This window comes from Ursus americanus, chromosome 20, assembly GCF_024610735.1.
Source record: "Ursus americanus isolate L20-20 chromosome 20, mUrsAme1.1.p, whole genome shotgun sequence".
NCBI lineage: Eukaryota > Metazoa > Chordata > Mammalia > Carnivora > Ursidae > Ursus > Ursus americanus.
In genome coordinates, this window is record NC_142146.1 from 37,587,636 (window position 1) to 37,607,703 (window position 20,068).

General features: G+C 37.7%; 1 protein-coding gene across 2 annotated transcripts in view; it reads left to right on the top strand.

The window, feature by feature from the left end:
- Positions 1 to 20,068, top strand: part of RASA2 (RAS p21 protein activator 2) — a 117,845-nt gene that overhangs the window by 11,415 nt on the left and 86,362 nt on the right. For both annotated transcript variants that reach the window (XM_045791896.2, XM_045791897.2), the window contains exons 2-3: positions 12,889 to 13,006; positions 18,568 to 18,671. In XM_045791896.2, the coding sequence (XP_045647852.1) occupies positions 12,889 to 13,006; positions 18,568 to 18,671 (222 nt within the window). The remainder of the gene's footprint in view (positions 1 to 12,888; positions 13,007 to 18,567; positions 18,672 to 20,068) is intronic.

The following is a 20,068-nucleotide window of genomic DNA, read 5'->3' on the forward strand; positions in this document are numbered from 1 at the left end:
CCAGGATGCCATTATCAGAAATAGCTACCATGTCCCATTTGTGTGCTATCCATGTAGCCCTTAGTTTTGCCACCACTTGGCTTTTCATTTGCTTGCCATACTGGGTTCTGTTGGTCAGTTTAGGAGACTTGCTAATAAGCTTCATGTAGCTGTAGGGACCATTGGCCTATCCTAGGAGAGATTCCTACCATATGTGCTTCAAAGTTTGGTTTGCTACTTGAGAAAGGGGCTGTAGGGAGCTTAGGAATCAGCACACGTTCAAAAGTGAAACCTGAAGTGGGTAAGACAAACTACAGGAAGATCCTGCCTGCAACTTGGTGACGTATCTGTATAACCCATGGACACTTCTGGCAATATCTTGCAAAACTTGCCTTTTTATGTAGTTTCCTAACTTATTGTTCTGGACTAAACTTCAGTGAGAGGTGATTAATATGATAGCAATATAGATAACTGTATGATAATTGTCATGCATATGACTTGTGTAAAGCAAGAGGCTCCTAATTATATTCTGTAGACTTTTCCACTGAGGAGTTGCATCTTACCTACTAGGACATTTTTGAGGAGTTGCCCTGGAGTTTATGTTTTAACCTTGACTTTATGCTTTCTCAAGAATTGTACTTGCAGGGGCGCCTGGGTGGCTCAATCAGTGGAGGGTCCAATTCTTGATTTCAGCTCAGGTCATGATCTCAGGGTCATGGGATCCAGCCCTGCGTTGGGCTCCGTGCTCAACAGGGAGTCCGCTTGGGATTCTCTCCCTCTGCTCCTTCACCGCACCTCTCTCTCTCTGTCTCTAAAATAAATAAACCTTAAAAAAAAAAAAGTTGTACTTGTATATTGTTGATGTTTGATAGGCACAAAACAAGTTCTTTGCTCACTGCATCTAGGCTACCCCTCTAAACTCTGCTGGATTCCTGGAGCCATTTGCCCACTCAAGTGCCTCCTTAGTGGTATTACCTTGCTTTTAGGCATGTTGATGATTACACAGTGCTTTATTTTTACGATGGAATAGGAGTTCATGTTACTGAAACTATTATTCCTGATTTCTTTAACCTTCCAGGTTCCGTGTTAATATTATAGTGCCTGTTGTTAAGCAGAACCAGATTTCTGTTAGGGATTATGCAGTGTGTTGATTTTTTACAATTTGTCAGTTGAATGAGATTATAGAATCTCAGATTATATATTTTAAAGATAATTTATCATTTACTGGGAGTGAGAAAAATTGCTGACAATCTAGTTATCTGATCATCTTAAATTATGCATGAAAAGCCCTACCCTACTGAGTAGGAGATACTCCAGCAGTCACCATTGCTTATTGGTACCATTTCTCATCCTGTGCCTGAATAATATCACAAATGTATAACTTCCCAGTGGTGCTTTCAGGGTGACAGCTAAGGAGGGAAATAGCTTCGTAACCTTTTTCTCCTCAGCAGTTTTTAGGCACCTCGCCCACTTTTCGTTACCAAACACCTAATACTTTGAAGAGGGTGAATAGGAGACTCTTGGGAAGGTCAGGTGTGATTATGGCAGTTCTTCTCATGTAAGATTTCTTTATCCTATACAAAGTATTTATTAGATATATAGAAATCAAATGAATGCTAAATGGTAGTGTAGCATGTTGAAAGCATAGTTTTCTGCAACTTTTCTAGAAATCACCTAACCTTTCTGAGCTTTAGTTTCCTCTTCTATACGTTTGGAATTATGGTCTTTCTAATCTTTCAAAGGGGTTGTGAAAAGATTGGATGACTTAGTACTGCTGGCACGTGGTACTGTTAAGTATGGGCTGTAACATAAGCTGTAGTGATACTGGGTAAAGTATATTTTCAGAGTTTTGTTGATGAACAGTTTATTTATGTGTACCTCTTATCTTGTCGTAGAAATAAAAATTGAACTTTAGGGGGCGCCTGGGTAGCGCAGTCGTTAAAGCGTCTGCCTTCGGCTCAGGGCGTGATCCTGGCGTTCTGGGATCGAGTCCCACATCAGGCTCCTCCGCTATGAGCCTGCTTCTTCCTCTCCCACTCCCCCTGCTGTGTTCCCTCTCTCGCTGGCTGTCTCTCTGTCACATAAATAAATAAAATCTTTAAAAAAAAAAAATTGAACTTTATAAGAAAATTTGAAAGACCTTATAAATGTTAACATATAGGATTATCTTATTGTGCATAATTAAATAGCATAACACATTTTAATTTTATACTAAACTTGTCAACAATGAAGCTGTATATATTCTTAAGTGCATATTCGATTGATTCTTCTTCACTGTTTTTTTGTTGTTGTGGATATAAATGATAAAGTTTGCATATTTTTTTCTTTTCCCCATCTAAAGTTCTAGTCCTCGGTTCAGCTTGCTGTTCCCGTTGTTAGAACATCATATCCTGAGTCACACGGGCCAAATTCTGTCAATTCTGTCTCTGTAGTAATTTCTTCCAGTTTTCTTTTTCTTCCCATTGCTCTTTCAGTACCTTAGTTTAGGCCCTGTAACTGTCAGAGTAACTTTCCTGAAGCATAGATCCAACCACACAGAAACTTTTAGTGACCCTTGTTGCCTAGCATGGCGTTTCAGATTCTGTTGATTCCACCCTTTCTTTACAGTCTTATCTCTTCTTATTCCCCTTTCATCTTCCTTTATGCTTTAGCCAGTTTGTACTATTCACTGCCTCCTTGGAGGTGCTCCTTTTGTTCTCACCTTCAGAACTTGTGCCTTACTCCTGGAGTGTTATCCCTCTACCCCTCATTTCTATATTTGGGGGAAAAAAATCACTCGGGAAATTACTATGAAGATCATGAAGTAATGTATATGAAAGCCCTTAAGAAACATCTGCTGTATATAATGTATATATTAATTTATTCAGTAAATGGTATCTACTATGATTCAGCTTTCTTCTCACCCCAAGTAATCTTTTTTTAGGATCATCTTGTTCAGGACCCTGGTTTGCAATTTCTTAGGGGTTTATCGCCCTGGGATCTGTTTTGGTTCTTAACTTTGTATCCTTTCAAATATTTATACTTGGGCTTCAGGGTACCTTAGGATAATTTCAGAAAGGAATAGGTGTCTATTCCTCTCAGCACTGCTGTATTCAGAAAGACATTGAAAGTGAAAAGAAAAGACTAGGCTTTAGAATTTGATTTCTTTTTTTTTTTTTTAAAGATTTTATTTATTTATTTGACAGAGAAAGACAGCCAGTGAGAGAGGGAACACAAGCAGGGGGAGTGGGAGAGGAAGAAGCAGGCTCACAGCAGAGGAGCCTGATGTGGGGCTCGATCCCATAACGCCGGGATCACGCCCTGAGCCAAAGGCAGACGCTTAACTGCTGTGCCGCCCAGGCGCCCCTAGAATTTGATTTCTTTTAAATCACCTTACTAGCCAATGTAACTGTGAATTTTTTTGGGGGGGGTTTGTTTTAATTTATAAAAGGAAACAGTAATGCTTCTCAGGGTCGTTGTACACATTAAACAAGGTATTTGAGAAAATATTTAGCACTGTCTTGACTACTTGATAAATATTTGTCATCTTCTCTTACTTCCGAGTATTGTCCTCCTCTGGGACACACACAGACACACATACAAACCTACAAGTATAAGTGCACACACCACCACCCACATACACATAAGCACATATGTACAAACTCACGTACATGTCTAGAAGCGGATACACCAGAATCTCTACCTCCTAGCCTGGTATTTGGAATTCTAGTCCTATGTAAAATTTGTATGGTAGAAACTGCATACTATCTAGTGACCTTTGCATAGAACCATTGATCTTGTACACAGAGAGTTGGCATCTTTTTATTTTTGTTAATCTAAGTTATCTTATCAGTTTTGATTCCCAGTGGTGTTTATCTTCGTGGTTTAAATTGTTTGCTTTTTGCCAATGACTGAAAGCACTGTTTTCTCTAAAATATTTACTTGTCTCCCTCTTCCTTCAGGTATTTGTGCAGAAGTTACCTTCTCAGTGGAACCTTCTGGGCCGTGCCCCCCTCGCCTCCCCATTTATGTGATGATTCATTCCTGCCTAACACTTAATTAGTAACACATCATCTTTACTTATTTATTGTTTGTCCATTTGTGTTAGCTCAATGAGAACACAGTTTTGTCTGCTTTTCTCACTCTTCTATCTCTAGCGTCTTAGTGTAGTTACTCAGTAAATATTTGAATGTGTGAATTTCAGGATAGGTTTGTTTTCAGTATGATATCTCTGTGTTAACACTGTAAGGGTTCTTATATTTCGTGCTTTTGATAACTATATAGGAAACTTTTTTTTAACCTTTGGTACAGTTGACATAGATCAACTTACATCAACTGGAAAAAAGATATATGCAATTTTATAATTTGTGATGTGATATTAGAACTTCCTTGTTGTCCATGCTAAAATTCTACACACATGCACACTCATACTTAACTTAGTAGATATATTTCATTATCTATCATAAGCAAAGCATGGTGCTAAGAACTGGTGCCTTCCTTTGAGAAGTTTGTAATTCAGTGGTGAAATGTATAGCTGTCTCCTTTGCTAGTTCCTTCTCATCTCTACTAACTCAAAATGGTTAGAGAGTTTTAAGGCTGTCTTTAAATCTCTTTTTTTTTAATCCATATTTACTCTCCTTTTGATCTTGTATAGTCTTGTGGTTTTATAAATATTATGTACTTACTGATGATTCTAAAATTTTCCCACAGCCAGGACTTCTTTGTCCTGTTGACATCTACACTTGGATGTATAATTGGCATCTCAGACTTAAGATGCCTAATACAAACTGTTGATCTCCCTCTCACAACAAGAGGCTCCTCCTTCTGGGAAATGACATCTCTGTTCATCCCTCTGTTTAGGCTGAAACTCTAAGAAGTCTTCCATAACCCCTTTTTCTATCATACCCACATCCAGAATATAAAAAATCCTATTGGCTCCATCTTCAAAAATATGCCCAGTTGACCACTTCTCTCCATGCCAGGATTGCTCCCTGGTCTAAGTTATCTGTAATCAAGGTCACTACAGTAGTCTTCTAGCTACTTTCCTGCTTCCACCCCTTCCCCTCTGCAGTGATTCTTCTAAAACAAAAGTTATATCATGCCTTTCTTCTGCTTAAAATCTTTCAGTAGCTTTCCATGTCGCTCAGAAAAACCCAAGACTTTCCTATTTAACCTGCTTCTTTCCTTAACCCTACCTCATCTCTTACTGTTTCCTCCCTCTTCCCACTTTGCTTATTGTTTTACAGCCATACTGGCCTCCTAGCTATCCCTTCAGTGTGCCAAACTGTCCTTTCTAGTGCCTTTGCATGTTTTATTCTTTCTGCCTGTTCCTCTCTTTCCCCAGATAATCTATCTACATCGCTCATTTCCTCATTGATGTCTTTCAGGTATCTGCTCAAATATCTTAATAGAAGGCCTTCCTTGATTCCCTATATAAAATAACATTGCTCTCCTCCTTCTCTTTGCCCTTTGGGTCTGGCATTCCCTAACTCTCTTACCCTACTTTGTTTTCTTCCAAGGCAATAAATACTACATACTTACTGAAGAGTTTATGATGTTTGTCTCCCCTGTCTAGATTGTACAACAGTTCCATGTGGGCAGAGACTTACTTCTATTCATTGTTATATCCCCTGCATTTAAAAAAGTGCCTGGCATGTTGTAGGCACTTAATTTTATTTGTTGAATGAAATGCAACAAGTGCAATACAATACGATCATTGTAGTTGAAGTACATGTAAGATGCAGTAGGGAATAGAGGAAAGAGTGACATGACTACCTAGGAGTTGAGGGAAGAATCTACAAACAAAGATGCCTTTAAGCAGAGCTTTTTGGAGAAAAAAACAGGTAAGAGCATTCCATACAATGAAAATAGCATTGCAGGTGTACAGAGGCATGAGAGAACACAGTGTTCAAGGAACCAAAAGTATAGTACTGTTGGAGCGTAACTTGTGGGGGTAAAGATTAAATAAGTAGATGAGGCCAAACGTAGTAGACAATACCAGACCGTGAAGGGTCTTTTGATTTTTATCCTGCAAGGTAGGTAGTGTGGAGACACTGAAGACGTTTGAGAAAGGGGGTACATATGTTTACATGTTAAAAGGTAAGTGGCAACAGTGTGAAGGATGGGGAGCAAAGCTAATTTCAGCATTTTATTTAACATATATGTGATGTTGCAGGGTACATATGATGCAGAGAAACAATTACTTTGGCGTGAATGGGCAAGAGGCTATTTATTTTATGGTTGGACGAAACCACTAATGTGTAGTGTGAAAGTTCAGTTCTTGGCATATTTGCGGTATATCTGTAAGGGAGAAGAAATGCCCAGTGGAGGATTAGTTTATCAGCTATAATTTCAATAAGAAATGGTGTTGTTCCAGTATAAAAGATGTTGTGCTTGAAAGCCAGCCTCCTTTCTTCATAGAGGAACGATTGTTTTGTCAATAAAATACCGCCTGATCTTGATTAATTGTTGAAGGAAATAGTGACAGTTATAAATATAATCAGATCTGTACTATTTGCTATAGGGCCAGCGCAGCTACCTTGTAGGACAAATATCTGTCTTTTCATATTGTAATACCCTGATATGCACAGAACTCTTAAAAATGAGGGATAAGCTAAAAATATTTCCTTTTTTCATTCAGTTGCAAGTAAACCCATTTTCGTTATTTCAGTTCTCTTGCTCGAGTATCATATTTTAGCAATATATTAAATGTTTTGAATACTTTAATCTTATTACTTTAGGGTCAAGATCCAATACGTAAATTTAAGGGTGAGATGGAGGTACCCAAAATGGGCTACATGGTGTCAGTATTGAGAATTTGGCACTCCCCAATTCATCCACGTGGTACTGTATTATTGAGCATATTTTTAAAAACACATCCAAATACTGCAGTAGGAAATGATGAAATGTTTTCAGAGGCAGATATAACAATACAAAGAATTAAGATCCATTTGTCTCCATTTCCCAAGTCAAAGCATTCGCTTTTTGAGCGTGCTGTGCTATTCAACTCATTATCTAATGGAACAATAAAGGTAGTTTTCGGTGAGGTATTGCTTTATAATTTCTGAGTCCATGTTTGATCCAGATAGCCACATGTAGCTGAAAGATTTACCAAACTCTGATGGTCAGTAATGTGAGATGCGATTTTATTAATTTGTTAGAAATAAAGGCTAAAAAAACAAACCAGTCAGGATTAGGTTACAGAATCAACTCTAGCTAGTTTAAGCAGAAGGAGACTTAGTAAAGATTTTAGGGGTGTCTACATGGCTCAGTTGGTGAAGTGTCCGACTCTTGATCTCAGGTTTGTGAGTTCAAGCCCTGTGTTGGGTTCCACACTGAGCGTGGAGCCTACTTTAAAAAAAATTTTTTTTGGGGGGGGGCGCCTGGGTGGCGCAGTCGTTAAGCGTCTGCCTTCGGCTCAGGGCGTGATCCCGGCGTTATGGGATCAAGCCCCACATCAGGCTCCTCTACTGTGAGCCTGCTTCTTCCTCTCCCACTCCCCGTGCTTGTGTTCCCTCTCTCGCTGGCTGTCTCTATCTCTTCAAAAAAATAAAAATAAAAATCTTTAAAAAAATTTTTTTTAAGTGGTTTATAAAATTGTTAGAAATTCTGACTGAAGAAATATAGTTTGAACTCTCATGGATGAAATTCTAATGCCACATTGCAGCTGAGCTACCAAGGGAGTTACTACCTCTTTTAGAATCAGAAAGGTACCTGCAGAATTGGGAAGCTGTAACTTACTTTTAACTATTTGAGAACCTTGCCACCTCTGCTGTGATCAGGAACCTGCCACTATTAGCAAGCAGCCATCTTCATCAGTAAGCTGTTGTCGCCACTCCTGGCTCTAGAGACAGGCCACACCTGTTATAACCTGTATGATAGAATGGGTGCCTTGTGCCCTTCTTGACATCCATGAAATCTGTGACAAGGGGCGCCTGGGTGGCACAGCAGTTAAGCGTCTGCCTTCGGCTCAGGGCGTGATCCCGGCGTTGCAGGATCGAGGCCCACATCAGGCTCCTCCACTGGGAGCCTGCTTCTTCCTCTCCCACTCCCCCTGCTTGTGTTCCCTCTCTCGCTGGCTGTCTCTATCTCTGTTAAATAAATAAATAAAATCTTTTAAAAAAAAATCTGTGACTGGATAGAAGGACTTCAGAAAACACTGCTGCACAAAACTTGTATATCTCTGTGACAGTGCTTAATAGTAGCAGCAGCCTCAATACAGCCTCCCTTCTCTTCTCTCCACATTTCTAGTGAATGCATCTGATTGGTGGAATTTAAATCATATCCACAACCCTAACAAGAAAGACTGGGGAATGTAGTTTTTAGCTTTCTAGTCTCTGCAGTACAGAAAGTCATATACCAAAGGATGTTGAAATGGATGATGACCACTGATCTACCATATCTACCACAGATATAGATCCTGATTCTCCTTAAGGCTAGCCATTACCAAACGGTCCATATAGATAAATTGAGAAAGATTACAAATAATGCTATCAAATAATGTTGAGAAACTTTTAAGTATTTGTTTTTCAGTATATTTTTATTATTTATAATGATGTTAAAAAATATCTAAAATTTGTGCTCCACCTATATGATAAATATAGTGGTCTCTGGATGCCAAAAGTTTCTTTAAGTGTTAATAGGTAGATGAAAAGTCTGAACGAGGGAATAACAAAACCGTCAGAATGGGTTATCTAACGGAAATGGGTTAAAAAGAAATGGGTTATCTATCTGAGGAAGGTTTGGTGTTATCAAATACTGAAGCGTGATCGAATATGGTGGGATCTGACAGCAGTCATTTGATTTGGTGGTACTTAATGTTGTTAGCGTTCTAGGGATGCCTGGGTGGCTCAGTTAAGCCTCCAACTCTTGGTTTTGGCTCAGGTCATGACCTTGGGGTGGTAGGATCCAGCCCCACCTCAGGCTCCGTGCTCAGCGAAGAGTCTGCTTGAGATTCTCTCTCCCTTTGCCCCTCCCCCTGCTTGCATGTGCGTGTGCTCTCTCTTCCAAATAAATAAAATACTAAAAAAAGGTATTACTAGTGTTCTTGAAGGTTCTAGTAAAGAAATAGAATCAGAGGCCAAATTGCAGTTTCAGGCTGTGAGTAGGAAGTTTTGAAAGGATTGGAGCAGAGGTTATAGAATAAGTTGTCAAGGAGCAGTAGTTATATTTCTTTCCTTCCTTCCTTCTTTCCTTCCTTCCTTCCTTCCTTCCTTCCTTCCTTCCTTCCTTCCTTCCTATAATTAGAACATAGGTGAGGCCCCTATGCAAATACCACACAGGAGACAAGTACAGCCTTTCAAAGTTCCTCACTTTTGTCTGTGTAGCTTGATGTGAAGTGTGTACTATTAAGATAATCTCTTTCTGCTTAGAGATATAATGGGTGCAACATTTTTTATTAGTTCTCTAACCGTTCATTATTTCACTTTCAATTATTTTTGTATAGAATGGCAGTTAATTATTTTGATTTATGTTTTTTTATAAAGTGCCAGTTAATTACTGTAGTTTAACGTGTTGGTAGCTGACTTAATCAGCATATTTGTATGATTAGTGAACTGGACATTGATTGGATGAATTCACCTTCAGTGTAGTTTATTTAAACATAGCTTTAGTGACAGATATTCAGTGAGTACAGATTATGGTAACTGCTTTTATAGGAAATAATGTTGAGTGTGCTACGTATATTACATAGATCTTAACATTTTTATGTACTCTAAGTAAATATATGATAACGGCAAGTTCATTGGATTCTGCACACAAAATAATCCCTGTTACTCCCCCCACAAAATGGTGGGTGGTAGAATAGGTATACATTTATACAATGTGGTTTTCTTACATTGCACTTATGTGATGGAAATGGGAACCTGTTCAAGGGCAGTGATTTAGTGTCCCAGATTCCCTCATTAGACATAGAGCATGTTTATTATGATTTAATTCCTAATTTGTTTACATTCTAGGCCCTTTATGGTGACCTAGTTGGATTTGGGGTTAAAAAAACAAAACAAAACACTGTGGATTATATAAAGAGAGGAAACATCAAAGAAGAAGAAAAGACGTAAAGGAGAAGAAGGTTGAGAGTAATGAAAACAGAATTGGTAGACAGTGTTGTGGAATGAGAGTGAGGGAATTGGGTAGGGAGAGCTCAGAAGATGGATGAGATTTGAATAAGAGAAGGACATCTAGTCTTTAGGAAGAGGAAAATGGAGGGACACAAATTCAAATATATATTAGTTTTTCCTGTTTGGAAACTGGTTTATTTGTAACAGCCAACCCATATTAGTCAATTTTTGAATCATTTGAAAGAGTCCTGATTCTGACTTGAGTTGAACATAGTATGTTTATTCTGTTTAAGTGATAACTTGATTTTTTTAAATCTCTCAGTGGCAAACTTAATGAGTCTCATGCTCTACCACTGACTTTCTCATTGAAATAAAAAAATGGTTTATTGAGTTTTTCATAGGTGCTGCTTAAGTTTCTGATAGGCTTTGTTAAAATACATTGGTTTAATTGGCCTTTAGTTTTAAAGTTGATAAGCCGACAGAGACTCGACTTTATCTAGCCCAAATTGTCCTCAGGAAAGCTATGTTTTGGTAATTTCTCTGAAGCCATTTAGCCATTTAGTACTATTGGTAAAACAGGAATGTTAGTTTCATGATTCTTAGGGCAGTGCTATTTCCCTTATGCCAACTGCCTTCCTTTCCTAATTGAATACACATTTCTGTGTGCTTTTGGCCCATGGGCATCTCACAGGAACTTCAAAACTAGACTTACTAGCTTCTTCTTTTTTTTTTTTAAAGATTTTATTTATTTATTCGACAGAGATAGAGACAGCCAGCGAGAGAGGGAACACAAGCAGGGGGACTGGGAGAGGAAGAAGCAGGCTCATAGCAGAAGAGCCCGATGTGGGGCTCGATCCTGGATTGCCGGGATCACGCCCTGAGCCGAAGGCAGACGCTCAAACGCTGTGCCACTCAGGCGCCCCTAGACTTACTAGCTTCTTTAATATTCATTTAAGAAATATTTCTCAAGTGTCCACTGTATGACAGTCATGATTTAGGTTTTGGTGATTAACCAGTTCTCGGGCCTCAAGAATGAGAGATGCAGGAGATAAATATGTAAAAATTACTCGTTTCAGATGGTTATAAATGCTCTCAAGAAAACAGAGAAGTAGACTATGGTAGCAGGATTATCTACTTCAGACAGAATAGTCAGAGAAGCTTTCTCTGAGGAAGTGACATTTAAGCTGAGACCTGAATGATAAGTAGAGCCAGCCGTGTGAAGTTGTAGGATTAGAGCATTCTAGGCAGAGGCCCTAAGCTTGAATGAACTCGGCATAGTTGATGAATGGAAAAAGGGTGAACACTGAGAAGAGTGGGAAGAGGCCAGAGAAGAGAGGACAGTGGGGCAATGTAGACCATGAAAATGGGAATTTAGAAATGGGATTGTGTTCTCAGTGAAATGGAATGGTTTTGGAGCAGGGGAGTGACTGCCCTGAAGAATATGATCACACTGTTTGGTGGAGAGTGGGTTTTAGGAGGATACCAGTGAGGGCAAGAAGTAGTTGGGTTTGAGATATATTTTGGAGGTTTGTTGGATTTAGTGCTGGACTGGATGTGGGGGAGGTTTTGGGAGGATGAGAAAAAGAGGAAAATGGTGGTAGACTGCATGTTTTAGGGGAGGAAATCAGATGGTTTGTCTAGGACTTGTTAAATTTGAGATGCCTACTGGATATCCAAGGAGGCAGTTGGATATTCACGTCTAGCGTTGAGGAGGAGAATCAGGTCTGAAAATGCAGACCTAAGACGCATCAACACCATACTGAAGGAGTTTGCACAGGGAAAGAAGAGAAGATGGTCCAGAACTGAGCCCTGAAGCATTGCAACATTTAGAGGTGAGGAGGGAAAGAAATAGGCAGAGGGCCAGGGATATAGGAGGAAAGCCAGAAATAGTGTATTGTGGGAGCCAAGAAAAGGGCATTTTAAAGGAGGCATGTTAGTATTCACTTCTACTAAATAGTGCCACCAGATCAAGTATGATGAGGACAGAGAAATGGCTATTGGATTTGGCAGTATGGAAAGCATTGTCATCCCTCACTAGAACAGTTGCCATTGTCATCATATAGTTAGAAGCTGACTGGGGAAAGGGTTGAAGAACTGATGAAAGGTGAGAAATTAGAGACAATGTGACTAGAAATGATTGCTTGTGAGAAGATTTGCTATGAAAGGGAGTCTAGAAATGGAATGATACCACAATAGAGGAGGTGGAGTCAAGGGAGAGTTTTTTTCTTTCTGTGTTTTTTGGGAAATACTAAAAGCTTGTTTATGTGCTGATGGGAATGATCCACTAGTGAGGAAAGTTAATGATGATGCAGGAAAGGGATTAATTGTGGAGTCAAGTCCTTGAGGTAGCTGGTGATTGGGCTGGAGAGCACAAGTGGGGGGATTGCCCTTTCTAGAAGCAGGGAAACTGGGGGCGCCTGGGTGGCACAGCGGTTAAGCGTCTGCCTTCGGCTCAGGGCGTGATCCCGGCGTTATGGGATCGAGCCCCACATCAGGCTCCTCTGCTATGAGCCTGCTTCTTACTCTCCCACTCCCCCTGCTTGTGTTCCCTCTCTCGCTGGCTGTCTCTATCTCTGTCGAATAAATAAATAAAATCTTTAAAAAAAAAGTGAATTAAAAAAAAAAAAAAGAAGCAGGGAAACTGATGTAATATGACCTCACACTCCCCTCTACACACAGCTCTTCTCTTCAGTCTCACTGGACCAAGTTGATCACCTTCTTTCTGTAATCACTAGGGTTTTTTGTTTTTTGGGTTTGTGTGTGTGTGTGTGCTATATCTTGCATGTTCTTTTGGATTGAATTCATCCTGTATAAGGTTTAGCATGAAGCAGCTGATGGTATTTAACACCAATTTCAATTTTTGTACCAACAGGTGAAGCGAAAAATTTATTGCCATATCTTGGACCCAACAAAATGAGAGATTGTTTCTGCACCATAAATTTGGACCAGGAAGAAGTTTATCGTACCCAAGTTGTTGAAAAGTCTTTAAGGTTTGTAAAAAATTGGTAAACTGTCTTTCATATGATATGTATTGATTGATAAATTTTATACATTTTCCAGACTGTAATAATCAAAAAGACTTTCTTTATCTGAAACTTTTCTTTTACATTCTGGATTTGTTTTTAGAATTACAGAATCTCAGTGTTTGAAGGATCCTTAATGTTCACTGAGCTGGACTAATCACCTGTCTTACACTTGGTTCCTTCTGACAATTGTTGACAATGGTCATCTGACATTTGCTTAATAATGTTCATTCCAGTGACCAAAGAGTTTATTGCCCCTAAGCAGCCTGTTCGGTCTTAGAACTATTCGACTCTTAGAAAGTTCTTACATTTAGTCAATTGATGTCTATCAAAAGGAGAACCTACTATATGCCAAGAGCTTGCCGGGTGCTATTTATTCATTCATCCGCGACAGCAAGATAGATGCAGTGCTTGCTTTCATGTGGCTTTTCATTGCCTCAAAATATATTTTCCTTTTAATTGTGCTAATTCTATCCCTTGGATTTCTGGAGAACACCTCAATCCATATTTGACATGACATCTTTAAAGTTTTTGAAAACAACTATCCTATACCTCAGTTTATTCTCTAGGCTAAATTTTGCCTATTCATTTGAACTTTTCTCAGAGTATGTCATTGTTTTATTTCTCTTGAGAATGAATTACTTCTTAAAATTATACAAGTCAATGAACTAAGTAGGGCATTATAAGGGAATGAATTCTTGGGTAAATTTCTCATCTTTTCAAAGTGTAATAACACTTTCAGAGTATCCTAGTAAATTGTAATTCATAGCATTGGAGTGTGCCACCTCTGCCCTGCAATAGTGTTTGTGGACATAATTCCGGCCCTGAGCTGTGCTGGCAGGATGCGGTCTTAGTCAGAGATAAGAGTCAAAACAAGGGTGTAGGGAGTTGTTGGAATGAACGTATGGTGGGTGAAGTACTGAGTGTCTTGACTCCTGTAAATTGCATTTTGAGAATTTATTTTTCGAAGCTCTTTTTTTCATAATCTTTTTTCATTACACTTCCCCCCTCCTTTTTTTTTTTTTTTTTTTTTTTTTGCCTCTGGAGCTTTTCCCTTTGTGTCTTTATTGTCAGTGTTTGTAATCTTGAATGTCTGTGGTGTTCTTCATAGGAAGAACTTCATATAAGGCTGAAAATACTTTAGTAGCCCCCCATAATTTGAAGTAATACACTTCACATCTTTAGTCATAAATCACGTGTCCCTGTTTTTTAGAATTCTGTTCTTATTTATATGTTATACATGGTGAAACTGAGTCACCAAAAGAGCGAATAATTTGTGCATATAATATAGGAAGTTAGGAGCAAAACGGAGATTGGAACCTGAAACTGTCTTAATCTCAATTTGTTACTTAATGTACACTGATTCCATATTGCACAAAAATCAGTGATATACAATGCTAGTAATTGTCCATACATTGAATACTTGTGGTAGTTTCTAATGTGTAGCTTTGTAAATTAGTAACTAAAATTAGCTTCCTTTTTCTTTTTTAAACCCTTGCCTTTCTAGACTTGTGTTGGGAAAACATGATGAAACCAATTATTTTTATCCATCTTAAATTATTTTTCTAGATACATAGCAACTTGGAAGATATTTTAAGACTAGCAGTGGTTACTTTAGGTTATTTCAACAGTTAGACTAGGTGGTCTTGGATTCTTGGCGCGCCCTAGCACTTTTCCTTGCGGAATAAGGTGAAAGAGTCTGTAATATAAACCCTTGCTAACCTTGCTTTCATGTCAGTGTTTTCTTCCCTTACTGTGATAAGCTATCAAGTCAAGAATCAGTAAATACCATTTAGATCTTTATGGGTTCTGGATATTACAGTTTTTATAGGTAGTTTGGATATAGAGTTTTCGTAACGGGTAAGGAAGAGTAACATATGGAATCTGTAGCTCCTAAATTTTTACCTCAGATCCTTTTAAAAAGCAAGTGGTATATAAACAAACTGAGAAACAGCAATACTGATTGTGCCCAGTGCTTTTCTTCCCCGTTCCAGAAATTTCCTTAGGAGTCATATGCATGATCATATATCAGCGATAGCAATAGAATGTTGTTTTTAAAATTATGTAAGTCTCGTCATTGCTCCTTACCAGCCTATTGAAAAGTTTTCTTCAGATGGATTGGTTAGTTAATTAATTAAATAAAGATGTGGGCGCCCAGATGTGGGGATTAGGTTTGTTGACATTGTGGTGATATAGTGATACAGATGACTTAGTGAATAATTCTCTGGTGTTCTTAGTTGGTTTTAGAATGTGTTTTAAAAATAATATTTGAGAGGTGCCTGGGTGACTCAGTTGGTTAAGCGTCTGCCTTTGGCTCAGGTCATGATCCCAGGACGTCATGATCCCAAGGTTCTGGGATCGAGCCCGCATCAGGCTCCTTACCAGTAGGAGGCCTGCTTCTCCCTCTCCCTCTGCTTGTGTGCTCTCTCCTCTCTCTTTAATAAATAAATAAAATGTTTTAATAAATAAATAAAAATAATATTTGAGGGACGCCTGAGTTGCAGTCGGTTAGGTGTCAGGCTCTTGGTTTTGGCTTAGGTTGTGGTCTCAGGGTTGTGACATCAAGCCCAGTGGCTGGTGTTGTGCTTAGCATGGAGTCTGCTTAAGACCATATCTCCCTCTCCCTCTTCCCTCACCCTCAAAGAAATAAGTCTTAAAAAAAATAAATAAATACAGGTAATATTTGTGTACATGTGATACATAAAGGAAATTCTCCATTTTATAATTGTTTATAAAATGATGCAAAGAAGGAAATACTTAAACATGTCATGTCTTTGCCTAATAGTTGTTTTTGTGTCAGTTTTTATGTTGAGATTAATTAGAGGATTCTAGTTATTTTGATAGATCCAACTTTTTTTTTTAAGATTTTATTTATTTATTTATTTATTTGTTTGTTTTTTAGAGAGAGTGCATGTGGGGAAAGAGCAGGGGCTGATCGTGGAGCCTGGAGCCCCATGCTAGGCTCCATCCCCTGACCTTAGATCATAACCTGAGCCAAAACTAAGAGTCGTGGGACACTTAACCCACTGAGCCACCCTGGTGCCCCATTGATAGACCAACTTTTAAAAGTTTATTTTGATTACATTTGAAGAAAAAATACATTGACAAAAGTTGACCAGGCATTATAAACAACTAAAAAGCTGAGTCAGCTGTTTTCTGGACAAGATTAGAAATAAGTTTTCTAAGAGTATTTTTCTTTGCATTTCAGCTTCTTTTTAAGTCATGACATCCTGAAGAGATTGCATTTTTTGGTGACATTTTCGAAGTATCGTTTAGTTCTTTAAACATTCTCAGGAAAGAGGTGCTCTTGACAAAAGATATTTACTAGCATTTTAGAGATTCCTGTCTTCATAGAATCTAAATATCAAAATAACATTCTTAAACATCTAAAAATGAGTTGTTTCATAGGAAAAAATCTTAGCAGCTTGGGGATAGGCAAAGATTTCTTACTTAGGATGCAGAAATCACTAGTCATAAAAGAGGAAAATTGATAAACTGGATTTCATCAAAATTAGAGCCTTTTACTCTTCAACAGACACTGTCAAGAAAATGAAATGGCAAGCCACAGCTGGGAGAAAATATTCTGACAAAGGACTTGCATCTAGAATTTATTTAAAAACAAAAACAAAACCAATAAGAAGAAAGATAGCCCAGGGGCGCCTGGGTGGCGCAGTCGATAAGCGTCTGCCTTCGGCTCAGGGCGGGATCCCAGCGTTCTGGGATCGAGCCCCTCGTCAGGCTCTTCCGCTGGGAGCCTGCTTCTTCCTCTCCCACTCCCCCTGCTTGTGTTCCCTTTCTCGCTGGCTGTCTTTCTCTGTCAAATAAATAAATAAAATCTTTTTTTTTAAAAAAAAGAAAGATAGGCCATTTAAAAAAATTGAAAAAAACCAAACAGGTATTTCCCAAAAGAATATATGTACAAATGGCCAGCAAGCACATGAAAAAATATTCATCTTCATCAGTCATCAAGGAAATGCAGTTTAAAATCATTTCTGTTACTAAAGATTCTTGAACATAATGTATCATGATCGAAATCAGATCACTGGTTCCTGTGACAATATGGAGAAGGTGATTGCACAAGGGAACGGTCTGGGGAGAGAGAAATGTTCTGGATCTTGATTGGGGTAGAGATTACATAGGTGTAAAAATTTATCATATCACATTCAGTAGAATAGCTAGTTTTAAAGACTTTCAGTAGCAAAAGTTGACAATGATATGGAATAACTGGAGCTCTCCTGCATTGCTGATAAAAGTGTAAATGGTACACATTTGTTTGGTGCACAAATGTTGGAAAACAGTTTGACAGTTTCTTATAAATTAAAAATTCATCTATCTTTTAACTTAGCAATTCTACTCTTTTAGTTAACTATCCAAAAGAATTGAAAACATATGTCCAGAAAAAGCTTTGTATAAAAATGTTTATAGCAGCTTTATTTTTCATAGCCCAAACTGGAAACAACTCACATGACAACTAGGAGAATAGATTGTGGAATATTCATGAATGGAATATTATGCAGCAATTAAAACAAATGAACTACTTATATACACAACAAAATGGAAAAATCTCATAGTTGTTAAGCTGAGTGAAGAAGCTAGGCACAAGAGTACATACTACTTAATTCCATTTATGTGAAATTCTTTGACAGATCAATATAGTAGAAATCAGATCGCTGGTTGCCTGTGGCAGGCATGGTTGGGGTAGCTACAGAGGAGTATAAGGGAACTTTATGAGGAGATAGAAATGTTACTATATTTTGATTGGGATGGAAGCAACACAGGTTTATAAATTTATCAAATCATTAACCTCTGTACTTCATTTTTTTAAGGATTTATTTATTTTAGAGAGAGAGCACACGCATGCTCGAGCAAGGGGAGAGGCAAAGGGGGAGAGGGAGAGAGAGAATCTTGAGCAGGTTCCACACCCAGCTCGTGAGCCCGATGCAGAGCTGATCTCATGACTCAGAGATCATGACCTGAGCAAAAACCAAGAGTCACATGCTCAACTGACTGAGCCACCCAGGTGCCCCAGTCTTTAAATTAGATTTTATTACATGTAATTTATACCTTAATAAAGTTAGTCTTTTAAAAAACCCGTTCTAAAAAAAAAACCTGTTTTAATTTCTTAAAAATATTTTTAAATAATGTTTTACATAACATTACCCATTTGTGTTATGTATTATTGTGATTGATATACCTGTACATATTTCTGAGATGATGATGATGATGTGAATGACACTGTCCTGAACTCTCATTTGTGTCCACTTTAGGTGAGCATGACCCCAGGCAATAACTGGGTCTTCTGTCCTTAGGACTCCTGAAAAGCTGTTCAGATCTTAACCTGGCAATTGAGGTCCTCTCAGAGCTCAGCTTAGTTTGTACAGGATTTAGTTGAAACTTAGCATGGAGAATGATTTTGGAGCTTTTGAAACTTTTCCTTATGGTGTTTTAGTCTGTAATTTATTTTATTGAAAATACTATATGAGGATAATCAGATTTAAATTTAATGAGCTTTCCTCTTTTCTCTCTAGCCCATTTTTCAGTGAAGAATTTTACTTTGAGATTCCAAGAACTTTCCAGTATTTGTCTTTCTATGTTTATGATAAGAATGTTTTACAAAGAGATCTTCGTATAGGTATGTACTATTCGTAATTATCTTTAATCACAGCATTGGTGTTTATATTCATTCTTTGACTAAGTATAAAGTTTTGAAAACAACAGAATAATACATGATCAACATTTCTAATCCTTTTCTCTAGTCTTCAAGTTCATTTGTGAATCTTATTTTTAATTTGTATGCTCAGCTTTGTTAACACTTTGGAAGTGTCTTGACTGATCTCCCCCCAATCATGGTGTCATATGTTTCCAAAGTGCCTGATGGGGCATTTTCCATAGTATTCATTACACTTGTTAATCAGTTTGTTGTTTAATATCTAGACTCTCTAGTTGAATATGATATTTATGAAGGTAGAGATTATCACTCACAGAGTGCCTTACATTTAGTAAATGTTTGGTAAGTATTTGCTGAATGGTTCAAAGAATGTTTTTATACAGAGATCACAGTATTTGATCCCCCAAAGAACATTTGTTTTTCAAATTTTTCTAATAGAAGTAATAATTTGCTTTAATCTAGACATGTGTTTTTCTCTCTGGCTGTGTTGGTAACCATTAACTCTGTTTCTTAAGTAATTGTCTAAACCTGGGGTGTGATCTGTGGGCATGTAGTAGAACAAAGCTAAATGGACACATATGTGTCACATTCATGGTCTTTGCTCCAGTGTCTATATTTTAATAACAGGTAGAGGTCTATAATTTACATATATTATCCTCTCACTTTTTAGTATCTCACTTTTGAATTTCATCATCTGTCTCTCTTTTCTGACTTGAAATATCCTCTGGTCTTCCACAGCTTAAATGATTAAGCTTTATTTGACTTTGTCCTCTTAACTACCACCTAATTTGTTTCCACTTTTGCTCCTGACCTCCTTAACAAATGGTTTGTATCTTTCTTCTGCTTACTGCTTTCTTTTTAAATCTTTGTAATCTTGTTTCTACATTTTTCTGACAAACCTTTTTTGAAGTTTGTCAGAATCATTTTAGAGGAAATCAAATAACCTTTAAAAACAGTATGTATTTTTTTTATAAAACTATTACGTTCTTACTGACTGGTCATGACCTCACAGGAATAACTACAGTTAATAATTTGTGTATTTCTTCCCATTCTTTATTCTATGCATTTGTATTATTACATTGCACTATTCAGTTTTTTCCCTTTTTTCATCTAATGATCCTTTTCCCCTGTCATGAAGTATTTTTCAAAAATATTTGCTAAATAATATCCTTTGTAAAGAAATGTATTATTTTAGCTACTTCTTTGTTGGTGAACAATTGTGTTTTCAGATTTTTGGTGTTGCTATGAACATCCTTCTTGCATACACTTTTGCATGTCTCTTTTTCTTAGAATAAATTTCTAGGGGTGAAAATACTGAGTTAAAGGGTATGAATATTTTTTAAATTTCTTCTCTATTTTTC